General features: G+C 45.8%; 1 protein-coding gene across 2 annotated transcripts in view; it reads left to right on the plus strand.

Moving 5' to 3' along the window:
* The window catches only part of SCAP (SREBF chaperone), a 39,364-nt gene that overhangs the window by 7,070 nt on the left and 18,236 nt on the right, over positions 1–14,058 (plus strand). For both annotated transcript variants that reach the window (XM_068673153.1, XM_068673154.1), the window contains exons 3-5: positions 2,074–2,260; positions 9,742–9,871; positions 11,158–11,315. In XM_068673153.1, coding sequence (XP_068529254.1) covers positions 2,139–2,260; positions 9,742–9,871; positions 11,158–11,315 — 410 coding nt within the window. In that variant the 5' untranslated portion in view covers positions 2,074–2,138. The remainder of the gene's footprint in view (positions 1–2,073; positions 2,261–9,741; positions 9,872–11,157; positions 11,316–14,058) is intronic.

The following is a 14,058-nucleotide window of genomic DNA, read 5'->3' on the forward strand; positions in this document are numbered from 1 at the left end:
TTTCCCTCATTTTTCAGTCTGGTTTTGAAGCCATCTGGCTAGCTTGGTCTCGAGTCCTCAAGACCCATCGGTCCCGCTGTCTCCTCTTATTTTGTGATGACTGAAAGTGGAAGCTTAATTCCGATACCTCTGGGGATGGAAGATATTTGGGAAGCCCGTGCTGGCCTGACAGAGGCAAAAAGTGTGATTGCAGCCCCGGGAGGGTGACTTGGTGCTGGATCAGGTGCTGAACGATCGGGTTTTGTGACTGCCTAATGCTGAGGCATGCTCCGGAGAAGCTTTTTTGGAGGACTCCAATGTTTAAATCTATTTATCTTTTTAAAAAAATAAATAAATTACTGTTCATAATGAAGGAAAAAGCTTTCCCAAAAGCTTTTTGGGAAAAAAAAAAAGCTTTCCCAAAAGCTTTTTGCTCCTAGCTGCACTCCCTCGTACGGAGCCTGCTCTGCTTTAGGGCAAGGTGCCGCTTGGGAACGGAGAAAATTTGGAAATTGGGGACATTAAAAGCTAAACCTCGCTCTTTTGAGCCTGCTGTTTGCTTTTGTTTCCTACATCTCCGACCCTCAGTGCTGTTCTTTTGCAGGCGAAGGGCACGAGGCACACGCACGGTGCTGCAAGGGCAGAAGGAAACACCCCAAGGTCTCATCTCCATTCAAACTTTGGCTTGGATCTGCAGTCATGCAAAACAGGGGAAAAAAAAAAAAAGACACTCTGAGCGGATTCTATTTTAATATTTGTCCTAAACTCAGAGGCTTTCTTTTGAGTTACCTAACCTCCGTTTGCAAAACCGGCTTTGAATAGGGGCTGTTCCTGCCTTCCACTTTTATAAGCACTGTTGTGACATAAAGCTAACAGATTTCAGAATTGCAACCCCCCAAAAACCAGGAAGCACACGTTAGCTTTGGAACACTCAGGTTTTCCTTTCCATGCTGATATTTCACATCATTTGCAAGCAAACCCGAAATCCTCTTTGCATTCGGTAGAAGCCGTTCCCGGTGGGACGCTGCCCCCAGGATCCCTGGTAGAGGACGAGGCTGGTGGTGCTGGTTCTGAACTTGCTTTTATTTTGGCTGCCTTCCCCTTTTTGTGATCGGTGAGTGCTTGAAGGGTTTTTTTTTTCCCCAATCCTTGCGTTTGCAGCATGCAGGAACCACATTAGTGTCGGTGGGGCTGATGTGAGGCGCCTTCCTTTTTGTTCCTTCCCCCTTTCTGCTTGTTTCAGCCTGGCCATCAGGTGAAGCCGTGTCCTGCTGTTGTAACGGGACAGGCGTGGTGTGTGGGTGCTGAAAAGCAGCAGAATTCTGCTTTTAGGGACTTTTTAATATTTGTTTTTTGTCTTCTGCCTTGAGGTCAGGGGGATAAGCCTTATATGCGAGCCCCAACATAGCGTTGTGTAGCTCTAGCAAGACTCCTTTTGGAAAAATCACTGGTGAGATGAAATTTAGGATCTTCCAACTTATTTTCTGTATTTCCTTTCCCATTTTACTAACACAGGCTGAGCTCTCTGCTCCTGCTGTACGTTCACCAGGGGTTTGATGTCACTTTCAGTGATCGGTTCGGAGCAGGAGGCTCGTGTGTGCAGGGATTTCCACTCCACAAACAGCTCTGGACGATGGTTTTGTTGTTGCAAGTTGAAAATAAACTTTATTTGGTTTATTCTCTCTTGAGCTCAAGAATTGAAAGGGGCAGGTAGGCAGTTCCCTGTGCCCAGGACAGCGATGTCGATCCGTCCAGCAAGTCCTGGTGCCTTGCTGAGAGGTATTAACGAAAATATTTGTCCAGGTTTTTCATTTGGTCATTAGGGTGATGTGCCGGTGCTTCTGTTGCTAAAATCTGATTATTTTAGTTGTGCTTCCGGGGAAAAAGAATAAGTAGATTATTTTAAAATGGGCATGAAATGGAACTTCACCTGAAATGAGGAGAACTGTCAGTATTTCCTCTCGGATAAAAACACCAAAGTAGTTCAAACCCAAAGTTTTAACTCCAGAAAAAAGCAAGTTGGTGGCTCAGCAAGCCGGCGGCGTTCGCTCTCATTTCTTTTTCTCCCTCCTGAGCTTTCCTCCTGCTTTCCAGGTGGACAGGGTGCCCCCGAAGCCCTGCTGTACCCCGGGATGGCAGCGAGGTGACGGCCGCTGAGGATGACCCTGACTGAAAAGCTGCGCGAGAGGATATCGCGGGCCTTCTACAGCCACGGGCTGCTCTGCGCCTCCTACCCCATCCCCATCATCCTCTTCACGGGGCTCTGTATTTTGGCCTGCTGGTAAGTCACCAAATTCTGCCTGTCCTGGGCAGCTGGGCTCCGGGGGGCTGCTCTGGGGGCTCTCACAGCAGTGCTCGGGTTCCCCTGGGCTTGTGGGGTATTCCAGAAATCCTTTTTTCCTTTATTTTTTTTTCCTTAAATGTAGATTTTTGTCGTCATTTTGTGTGGGACAAAAAAAAACAGAGAATTAAGTATCTCCATGTGGCTTAATAAGTAAATAAAAAAAACAACTAATCAGCAAATCAAAAACTAATCAGCAAATCAATAAGTAAAAGTGATCCCCAAACACCTGGTGGAAGACATCAAAATCATAAATTGAAAATGGGGCGAAAGAAGTTGGTTTTTCTCTCCGTACTTGCATATTTGGTTCTCCCTGAAGCTTGTACCCTTCAGCCCTTGCCTTGGCATGAATGTCGTGTTTGTTCTTGTGAATTCTCGACTTTCCTCGAGGTTTGAACGTGAGCTGTGGCTGAATATATTTTGACAATCAGAAACGTTACGTTCCCCTTAATCCTTTCCAGTGAGGCAATGGAAACACCGACTGGGGCTGTGACAACTTTGGGGCTGTGACAACTTTGCTGCTCAGGTCTGTGCAGAGAGGCACGCAGGTTCAGTCCGTGTGGTTTTAAGTCTCAAGGATCTTGTCTCCTGTGGTCGAAACAAGCCACGTGTGGTGAGCTCTTCTGCTTTTAGAAGGGCTCCACCTGTCCAGGACAGTTTTTCTTTGAGCGTTGCTGAGGGTAAGACAGACTTCAACACATCAAAAGTAAAAAGGCTGGTGAGGAGATCGAGGAGAAAAGCACTGGCTCAGTGCTTTTCTCGTTTTGCACTGCTTTGCACGATTTCTTTCAACTCTTAACGATAAAGTTTTATTTCCAGTTCTGTTGGGCAGAAAGATGAAACTTTTCCAAGGTCGAAGCAAGTGGGTTCTTTGTTCTGCTTATCACTTGTTGATATGATTGCAAGTGATAATCTGACTTCAGCTCTGCTGGATGCAGATTTCGGGTGTCAGGGCTGCCATCCAGCACAGAGTTCCACCACGAGTCCCTAACCACCGTGCCCCAGCTCTCTTGCTTGCTTTTTGCCTCTTCAGAGCTCCCAGAGGCATTAGGCTCCTATTTTCAGTTACCTTCCAGGTGCTGTTCCTGGGGGTAAATGCGGGAATTTGAGATGACTGCTTCAGTGTGAAACATTTATCCATTTATCCATACACATGCTGCAGGTTGGGAGGGGTCAAAATAAAAACTGCTTCTTAATATCCTTCCTAAATTCCAGATTTCCCTGACAGGAGGAGGTGTGAGGTAGGATTGCCAGCATCTGTCCTGGCCAGAACTTGCATGCATCCCGTCTTTCTGGTACTGTGTTCAGAGCAATTTGAATCAGGGTGTCTCGCACCAAGCTCCTGAAGCTTCAAACCAGGGTTTTTTTGGCAGGTTTGCTTAAATAAAAAAAAAAAGGGGGCAAAAAATGGCCCTGGGAGGGACAGGGTTTAAAAAATATAATGACACCTTGTGAGAGAAAGAGCCTTGATAAAAAAAAAAAACAAACAACTGGAAGTGCAGCGTGCTTAAAGTTATCCTCTAGAAACACTTTTTGGGGATGTTTCAGTTCCTGTTCCGTGCTGCCCTGCGTGAACTGGTGTGAACTGGTGTGAACTGGGTGTTCATTTGGGAGGCAGCAGCACTGAGACCCCAACTCTTCAGGGTGCAGCCCTAAAACAGCCGAGCATTTCAGCGTGGTGAGGACGAGCTCCTGCAGGATATCTGTGGACAGGCACAAGTTTTTTTTGCTTTCAGCTCCCTGTCAGTTTTCTCCGCAGCCAGGGCTCTGCTGATCTCTCGAGGTGTTTGAAGTGCTGCCCCCAGCCACGTTTCCTTCCTGATAAACCACCTTCTGTGCTCTCAAACGGAAAGAGGAAGCCGTGCTGCAAGGACCACGGAGCAATCGGAGACTCCTGTTTGCTGGTGGCTTTGCAGTTGCACAGATTATTTCTTGTTCTAAATGCAGGAACAAAAACTTTTACCCAGGTACAACAAAGCCATGCTATCAGTTAGCAGCTGCATTACATTTTGGGCTCCTTGACTTGTGCTAGAAGGCGTGTTCAGCTCCGTGAGGTGCTTATAAGCACGAATCTGAGAGGTTTCTGCCTGGAATAATCTGCTATTTATTTATTTTTCTGCAGGCTAATCTGCCTGCAGTTGTTAGCCCTGTGGCTAGCACAGCTAGAGCTGCTGAAAGCTCACTCCCTGACACAAGGACACCAATTACAACAGTAGAAACCCAGAGCAAGATATTCAGTAGCTTTTCAGCTTGCCTTGCACTAAAATCCTTCTGAGTAAGTGGGTTTTTATCCCGACGGTTATCAACAAGGAAGGAGCTGGAACAACTTGTTGGGAACATCGCTCCCTGTCCCCGAAGCGTGGGGAAAAAAGAGAAGGTGGCAGAGCACAAGGGAAACACTCTGTGTTCTTCCTTACATGTATTTATTTAGGCAGATAACCACATCTAAGATACAGCATTTTGCTGAAGCATCCCAAAATCTTGAAAGGGAGAGAGGTGGAGCTGTCTCCGTCTGCACCTGTGTGCTCCAAAATCCAGGCGAGCTGGTAAAACCCTACTACAGAAGAAATTAGCTCAGATATTCTCATTTTCTTCCACAACACATCAATAAACCAAGCGTGTCTTCATGTTCAGATATTCATCTAACTCCTAAAATCCGGAATAAACCACCTGGCCCACGATTACACGAGCACAGAGCCATGGAGTGGCCGAGGCTGGAGGCCCCCCTGGGTCCCTCTGGTCCCAGCCCTGCTCCAGCAGCCCCCAGAGCTGGTGCCCAGCCCCAGGAGGGGCTGGGGGCTGCTCCCTGCACATCTCCAGCAGCATCCTGGCTGCAATCTGCACACACAGCCACGGGTACACCCCCTTCTGAAAGCATTTTGCTGTCTTACAGGCTCGTGGCAGCCCGTGGAGCTGCGTTGCCGAGAGCTTCTTCGTGTTCCACCTCCCCAGGGAGCACGGCCACCCCTGGGAGCGCATGATGAAACGAGGAGCAAGTTTTGTGTGGCCAGACCTCTCTCTGAGAAAGCAGCCTGGCAGCACAGAGCAGGGAGAAGCTGTACTTGGGCTGCTCAGACCTTTTAGGGAGGCAGCGCTGAACAAACCCGATTTATCCAGCAGCAGGTACTGCCTGGCCACTTCGTAAGGCTGAAGAGGGACCCGTTGCTGCCAAATATCTGCTCCCCAATACCCATCGGCAGGACCCCTTTTTGTCAAACATCAGCTTTCTCAGCAGCAGCGGGATTTCAGGTCTTGGCGCTGCTTGGTTTGGGGCTGAAACAGTAAAAATCTTGTTCTGCAGCGCGCGAGGTGGAGGCGGTAGCTATTTTCGGGCCGTGCATCTCCACCCTCCTTGTTATCTAAGACCTGGCAGCTCCCCTCTCCTCCGTGTTCACCAGCAGAAGTCTTTTTGGGGGCGAATATCTCCGCTTGGATTCTGTGAAGGAGGAACATGCAATTGTAGGGCTTGCGGTCCTGTCGCGCTGCCAGCTGCCGCAGGCTGACCTGGCAGGTCTCCATCCTGGCCCTGGAAACTGTCTTGGAAATATGTAAAGTAGCTGGATGAACATTTTTTTGCTCCAACCCACCTCGTGCTTGGTAACCGCGAGCTGCTCTTGCTTGGATTCAGCGCCGCTGACTCGCGGATAATTTATTTTTCTCCCCTTTGGGATTCGAGGAGGGGCGTCAGGGCGCGCCGTGACACGAGCAGCTCCAAAGAGCCCTCCCCAAAACCAGCCCTGCTCTTTGGATTTCCCTCTGGCCTCTTTTGGATCTTCTTTTTTTCCATCTCCTGCCTCTAAACTTTCCACTCCGGTGTTCGCCTCTTCCCCTGATGGTGAAAAAATGAGAGAAATGCGAGGAGAAGCAAACCTGGACGCTAAAAATCACCGTCCTGTAATTCACCTGGAGCAGCTCTCATGGGACGTGCCCGTGGAAAGGACCCAGGCTTGTCCCAGCTCCCTGTCCCTGCTCAGTGGCTGTGGGGAGCCAGGATGCTTCTGACAACCTGATATTAGCTCTTGGTATTTTTGTTTATTTGCTTTTTTTTTTTTTTTAAGTACCTCTTAAAGGATGCTTTAACATCTGATGTCCGAAATAGCAGATCTAGTGAGTTTCTTGCTATTTTTTTTCACTTTTTTCGCTTGCTGTCCCAGGTATCGCTGACTAGATAGCTGATATATCCCACCTAAGGCTAAATTCAAGACCTGACATTTTAACATCTCACCCAAACATTTGCAGTGAGTGAGCAGGATGGGATCCTTCGCCGTGCACAGATGTCTCGGGGGGGGCTTTTTGCCATCAGAAATCTCCCTTCTGTTCTTCCCCTCATTTTACAGCCCTCGATTCTTCCAAGAAACGCTGCTTGATCTTTCCTTTATTGCCTTCGCCTGTGCTTTGGATTATTTTTTTTTTTGGACAAATTGGAAAATCCTAAGGTGAAAAAAAATCCAACCGAAACGAACCCGTCCCTTGGTCGTGCAGAAATAGCCACTGAGGAGTTAGGAGCCGCTGTGCCCGGTGTTTTGGGAGGTGCCTTGCACATCAGGATGGGAGTGGTTGGCTTCTGCCCCCGAACGGAACTTTTTTTGTTAAATAAGTTTTACAGCAGGAAAAAAAACAACGATTCTCAACAAACCTTTGTATTAGCAGCAGTCAGGCAGTCTCTCATCGGTTACATGTTGTAATTCTGTGATTTTTGGATGCCTCTGGTGCTTCTGGAAGCCGTGTACGAGCTGCCAGGGGTCGGATGAACTCGCTTCCTTCCCAGCTTCACGCAGCAAAAGCCGAGGTTCGGGAGCAGCAGGTACACAGCAAGAGGAAACCTCACCAGAGAAGTCAGCGACACCCTCCTCCACTCCAAGCAACAACCGTTTCTGTTGCTAAAAATGCATTTATCGAGATGTAAACACACCACTTTTAGGTTCTCTGAATTACAAATGTTTTCCTCGTGGCCCTTTTTGAGATCTCGTGCCCGTTTTTGGGTTTTTGTCAGGCTAACAACAGAGCACACCCAACGAGCCTCGCTCCCCCTTCCATTCTTCTTTTCCAGCTTTTGTTGTTCGGCCCCAAACCTCGCCTTTAGGATGGTTGGGGCTGATCCCTGACCCAGCAGAGTCCTGCAGGGAAACATTTTTTTCTCTCATTTTTTTCTTTGAGAACCTGTGATCTTTGTGTTACCATTCTCACACTGCTCATCCTCTTTTTTCTCAAGCTTCCACCTCATTTTGGAACAGTGATGCCTTCTACTGCCCACTTCCCTACTGAGCATTTCTCCTGATTATGACTACACAGCTACCTTGGACTACAGAAAAGTCATTCTCTCCTGCAAAAACACAACTTAATTTCTCACAATTCCCCCCTACTTCTTTTCTTACTCCTACCGTTGTTTTTGCACCTCTTCTCCTACTGCATTTTTGATTTTTTCCAACATTAAGGTGCAATATTCTTCTTTGGATGTCACGGGGGATGAAAGATATTCAATGTCATTTTTATTACAATGCCAACAAATAGTTGTTTGAGCCAATTCTATTCAGGTAGTCACGAAATTAGTTTCTCCCAAATGTTTCTAAATCCCCAGGAACTGTCATCTTGAGCTACTCTATGCAGGATCTCGTTGTATTTTTTATTTTTTTTCCCAAATATTTTGAGATCAGTCAAATTCATCCCATTTGATCTACATATATAACTAGTATTAATTATAGTGCACGCTCCTCCTTAGGAGATTATTAATAAATCTAACACTATTTGATTCTAGAGTACTATTTTGCAAACTTATCAAACTTATTTTCCAGTTCTTCAACATATTTACAATAGCTTTTTCTAATTCTCTCACCATTAACCAAGGTAAAAAACCACCTTGCGAAACTGTAAAAAGCTGGAGAATTTTACTAAAGGATTATCTGGGGTCCACCTAATTCTGCGTGTGGTCTCAAGGGGGCTTTGGCTTTGTGGGTCTTCAATAATGGTTAAATCTGGAATTATCACCTCCATGGTTTAAGCTCCTTTCCATCCTAGGGGCCACTTTTTCCTGGCTTTATTCTATTTCTATAGCCAGTACCACCCCTTGCCACTCAGGACAGGCTGTCTGGTTACAGGATTCTCGTCTTGTACCTGGTGTGCATTGTGTCTATCAGCATTCCCGTGGCTACAATATTCAGTACAGTATGGATTATTCCCTACTTTTTGGCTATTTCCACACCCAGGGTCAGTGCTGTTGCCCCCTGAGTTTCAAAAGGCACCTTTGATAACACAGTAAATTGTAACCAGGATTATGTGCAGGGAGCTCACCTTCAAAATCTATTCCTTCCCAGGACTGTGCTTGATCTGTCATTTTTAGAAATTTAGAGGCTCCAGACACAGTTGCTGCTGGAAACAGCAATCAGGGACAAGGCCTCTTCAGTCTTTCCAGGCATCTGGGTGCAAATCCGACAATTATTTCAAGATAAAACTCGAGAGATGTTCTGGGTTCATTGGAAATGCTGATTTTTCCCTCCATCCTATCACTAATCCATTGAGAATAGGTATTGCTAAAATAAAATACATCGTTTCTCTCTCTCTCTATATATATAGCCCTATAGTAATTAAGAAATAATAACTAAGAAAAACAATAAAAATCACAAACTAATAAGGATTCTTCTGGTGGGGATTAAGTACCCCCCTTTCTCCCACTTCCAGAGTGTTCCCTGATTCTGTGCAATTCAATCCCTTTTACTCATTAATTCATTGCGAATTCTTCTAAGGAGGAGTTAAAGGTTTACAACAGATAATTTTGGCAGTTTTAACCTTAAAAGTCTTTGTTAATGCAGTCTCTGTGGTATCAGGGTTGGCTTGGAGCTGGGATCTCCGCTCAGTTTCATCCCTTCCCCTTCCAACTCTCCGGGCACTGCCCGTGTAACAGCAAATCTTGCTTTTTCCTGACATGCTTTTAGTGACTTTAGAGACCCCTGGAGCTGACACCGGTATCCTAAACTCCCCGAAAACATGGTTTTGAGCTAGTTTCGGGTATTCGTTGTGCAATAGCTGCTGCGCTGACCCGCAGGTCGTAGGGGCCAAGGAGCAGGAGGATAAATATCACTGAGCTGCTTTGGTGGCTGCTTGCTGCTGGTGACATGAAGTTAACAACAAATACTGGATTTTTAAAAATTACTGTATTTTTTGGGGTTTTAATTAAAACCCAAATTTGGGTTTTAATGAGGAAAAGCAGGTGATTAGGATGGGGTTTGGGTAGGAAAGTGGCCACCTAAATACAGTCCTCGTCTCGTTTCTGTGCAGGCTGGGGAATCGCTGAGCCATGGCTGTGCCGTAGCACTAACTTTTAGGTGATAATTAATAATTTAGGTGCATTCCTGCAAGAAGAACTGTTTTTTAAAAAAAAAAAAAAAGCAAAAGCCTGATGTTTCTCACTTCTGTCTTCATCGTAGCTACCCCCTGCTTAAGCTGCCGTTACCTGGAACGGGGCCCGTGGAGTACAGCACCCCGGTGAAGGATTATTTTCCCCCCTCTCCAGACCCCGTCTCGCAGCAAGGAGACCTCGGCGAGCGCCCCGACTGGGTACGGCTTGGTGTGGGTGTGAAAATGAAGGAGCTGGAGCAGCTCTGCTGGGAGGAGAGGCCGAGGGGTTGGGGTTGCTCAGCCTGGAGAGGAGAAGGCCCCGGGGAGGCCTCACTGCGGCCTTCAGGGCCTGCAGGAGGGCTGGGGGGGAATCCTGGGCAGGGGGTGTAGGGATAGGACACGGGGTGATGGCTTTAGGGTAAAAGAGGGCAGATTTAGGTTAGATAGTCAAAATCTTTCACAGTGAGGGCGGTGAGGCCTGGTGCAGGCCCAAACCATTCCACGATTCCACAAAAGTTGTAAAATGCTATTTAAGGGCCCATTTTTCAAGAATTAACGCAGATAACCTTGTCCTAAGGCAAGCAGTAGATTTTATGAAGCGTTACTAGGTTTTAAATACATTTAATGAAGGGTTCTGGGATAGCAGGCCCCAGTTTCCTAATGCCAGCTGAAGGCATGCAGTCTCCCTAGAGCAGCAACCACTTGACTGGTACCTATCATGCAGGTAAGCTGGACTTATAACCTAATATTCAAGGGTAAGGAATTAATATTTCTGTTGCATGAACGGGATGGAGCCCCGATGCTTTCCAGGAAGGCTGAGAACAGGTCCAGGACATCAGGAACCAATTGTAAAATGCTCCTTTGTAGCCTGCATTGTTCCTTTTCATTCCAAGGTCCCCATGAAGTGGAAATTGGCTTTTGGCTTGATGTTTGTGATGCCTCCAGCTCTCCACTCTCCCCACGTGTGCTCTTCTCATTGTGATTGATATCACTTAACCCAGAAGCTTTTTGCTTTATGCTGTTATCTCAGGTTGCTGCTGGCTGATTAAATCTCCTGCTTCCTTGCCTAGTGTTGCTAATTGAGCCCAAAATTCTGCCAGCACTGCAGCCCCTAGAGCAGGGGACACAGACCAGGAAGAATTAAATGGCACGCAGCAGGATCAGCACAGGCTGGGGGAACCACCGTGTGGGAGAGGCATCTGTGAGAGGCAGCGAGTCCCCGCTGCTGCCTTTCCTTCCAAATTCAGCAGGATCTGGGAGCCTCTGCCTCACACAGAAGCACAATACACCGATGACAGAACGGTCAGTGGCAGTTTGCCTCTGTGAGAAACAGACTCTTTTTGTTCTCCTTAGGTTACTACTGCCATGTTTCACCTCTTAACTTGGGAAAGAAAAATAGAGTCTGGCAAACCCCTTCCTGAAAGGTTGCCAAGCTGTGATCTAATTCTGCTCAGCAGCTTCCCACTCACCATGTGTTTTCATTCTCCCTCTGGTTTTCCCCACAGTACGTTGGTGCTCCTGTGGCCTACATTCAGCAGATCTTTGTGAAAGCCACCGTCTCCCCATGGCAGAAGAACTTCCTCGCCGTGGATGTGTTCCGTTCGCCGCTGTCCCGCGTCTTCCAGCTCGTGGAGGAGATCAGAAACCATGCCCTGAGAGACAGGTAGTTACTGTTTGTCAAGGATTTGTGGAGGAGGCAGACCCCCAGGCTTCTGTGCACACCCATCTTCTAAATTATTCCTCCTAAATCTGATTATTATTATTAGCTTATTAGATTATTAGCTTTGAATGTGTCAGATTCTCAAAATAAAATGAGAGGTCGCTGCTGAGCAGTGGTGGCATATCCCTCCTGCAGGCACAGCACTTTGGTTTTCGTGCTAGAGGACTTGCCTGTTCTTTAATTACTGATAAGTGTCAGGATCCCTCCGGTCAGAGTCTTAGGCAGAGAGGTCTGGAATGGTCCTCTGAGGTTATACCTTTTATAGCAGTTTCACATAATCCTTTTCATAAGCATGTGAGGTTTATATTAAAGCAGGATCATTTGGCCCCACCATGCCTATTCTACAATTTTGCATGGTCAGGAACCTTCTCCTGACTTTCCACTTTTGGCAGTGTTCAGGACTAGTTTATACCTGCTTGGTTTTGTCCTGACGCAGCCTTCATGCAAAAATATCTCTTTTGTGCCTTATTTTTAATCTCTTTTGTGCCTTATTTTCCATGGAAATGACTTTTCTGAAATACAGTGAGGTTGCAAGTCCCTTTTTCATGGCCAATCACATCAGCATTTGTCAGGTGATTGATTGATGCCTCCATGTCCATCTCTCTTTTTATCATTTCCAGCTGATGAGCTCCTACCTGATAGCAGAAATTTTTTTTTTTAGTTCCCAAGTACACGGCCTTGCACTTTGCACAGTTAATAGAAACGGTATTAAATTTAGCCCAGCCCTTACAACATCCATTTCAGATACTCTGTTCCCTTTCTGTGTTAGCAGTGTTGCTTTATTTTCTGTCCTTGACAGATGTCTCTCTGTCTTATTCCAAGGTTTTCAATAAAAATATAAAATAAATACTGGTTCTCCTAGCTGTCCGTGAAAAATTCCACTTTGTTTTCTTCAAGACCAGCGGTTGCCCTTTCAGCAGCCCCATGGCCATTTTCCTGTTAACCCATTTCTTCACTGAATTACATTTTTTTGTGCTAACTTCTGTCTTTCCCGTGATCTAAAGCGTTTTCTGCATGGTGCTGAATCAAAAGCCTAATTGGGCCTGAGTAGATGAGATCTGCTGTGCTTTCTTTATCTAAGAACTCAAGTATTAAAAAAAAAAAAAAGGATCACTCTGATTAGTTTGGCATATTCTCACTTTGAAAAACAAGAATACATTTTGCACATGTTAATTTGCTTCTGTTTTTTATAATGTGTTTCCCCTTGAGCTCCAAGTTTGTATGTGTTGACAAGTTCTTGGCTTGCCAAGGCCAGAAAGGCTTTTCCTCCTTCTCTTTCTTTGTTCAGTGAGAATAATGACACCGACAACAGGCCAAGCGTGGTGAAAAACGGTGAGATTAGAGCCTTTGATCATCTCCTAGCTTTTTAGCCAGGAGCTTTCTTCATTCTTTGTCCTCTGATTCACATAGCTAGGGAACATCTGCTCTTTGTTCCTTTCCTACTTCCCTGGCAGCATCCTTCATTGCTTCATTTTTGAGTGTTCCCTTAGCCACTCTACCTGATGAGTTGTCCTTTTTTAAAACCAATCCTTGTGAGATAGCTGTCTGCTTTCTCTGATAATATTTAGAAATGCCACTCCTGCTGTTAAATACAGAGCTTTTGCTAGCAGCTCTCAGAGCCTTGGCACTGACATTCTCTCTGTTTTCATGCCTTCCTTTATCACACGTGTATCTTTAGATATTATCTGTGCATAGCTGCCAATTACAGGTGAGAAACAACTTGCTCCTGGTATGTGTGTCATCTGCTTTGTCTTGCTGTGTTACCCTTGGTGAGCAATGAGGCGGTGTGGGAGCAACATTAAACTTACACAGCCACCAGAAGGAAAAGGCTAGGTAGGGATTTAGGCACTCAGACCTGGGATAAGGTCTTCCATTTGGTGTCAGACTTGCATATTTCAGGAAACAGCTAGCTTTGAGAGAAATTCTGAAATTACCCCAGAAGTCATGAGGAAGTTCCTTCCCATCGGTTGCTTTGTCAGTATCAAAGTTAAGCGCAGCTGATTTTCTTCATATGACAAAAAAAGCATACTTTTATACTAAAGTGGGACAGAAGCAGCTGATGATTGCTGACAACTGGACAGGAAACACAAGGTGATTATATTTGCATCAGCAATAAGATTGTTGAAACTGTGAGCAGTCATCATTTGTAAAGTCAGAAGCAACCTGAAATTTGTTGTAGTGTAGCAGGTATTGGCTCGATTCATTATTTTTGATACTCATCTCTGCATCTACAACGTATATTGGACTTGCCTCACAAATAAGAACTCTTATAGGCTTTTGTGCAGTATAAAAAGCTGTTGCTGTTATGTTTCAAAGTTAGTTAAAGCCTAAATATAAAACAAGAGTCTCCTTACTGTGCCTGGGGCTGTTATCGGAGGGGTCACAGCATCAGTCCTTTTGGATTCTCTTTTAGAAAGCTTCTGTTCCTATGAACACAGTATTTTCTAGCATATTCTCTAGTATTTTGTCTTGACAGATGTGACTTTTCCAGGTAGCTTGCCCTGTAATGACAAGGTACAGATTCTGGAGGGAGAGCTGACAAAGTCATAACTCAGTCATCACTTGTTAGGTTCCATATTTTCTCTCTGCAGTCATGATAGGAGAAAAATCCTCTAGAGAAGGCATTTTAAAATAGGACTCCAACACCTTCTCTGTCATCCGTGGGGCTGAAGCCAGGGAAAACTGG

This window comes from Anas acuta, chromosome 2, assembly GCF_963932015.1.
Source record: "Anas acuta chromosome 2, bAnaAcu1.1, whole genome shotgun sequence".
Lineage (NCBI taxonomy): Eukaryota > Metazoa > Chordata > Aves > Anseriformes > Anatidae > Anas > Anas acuta.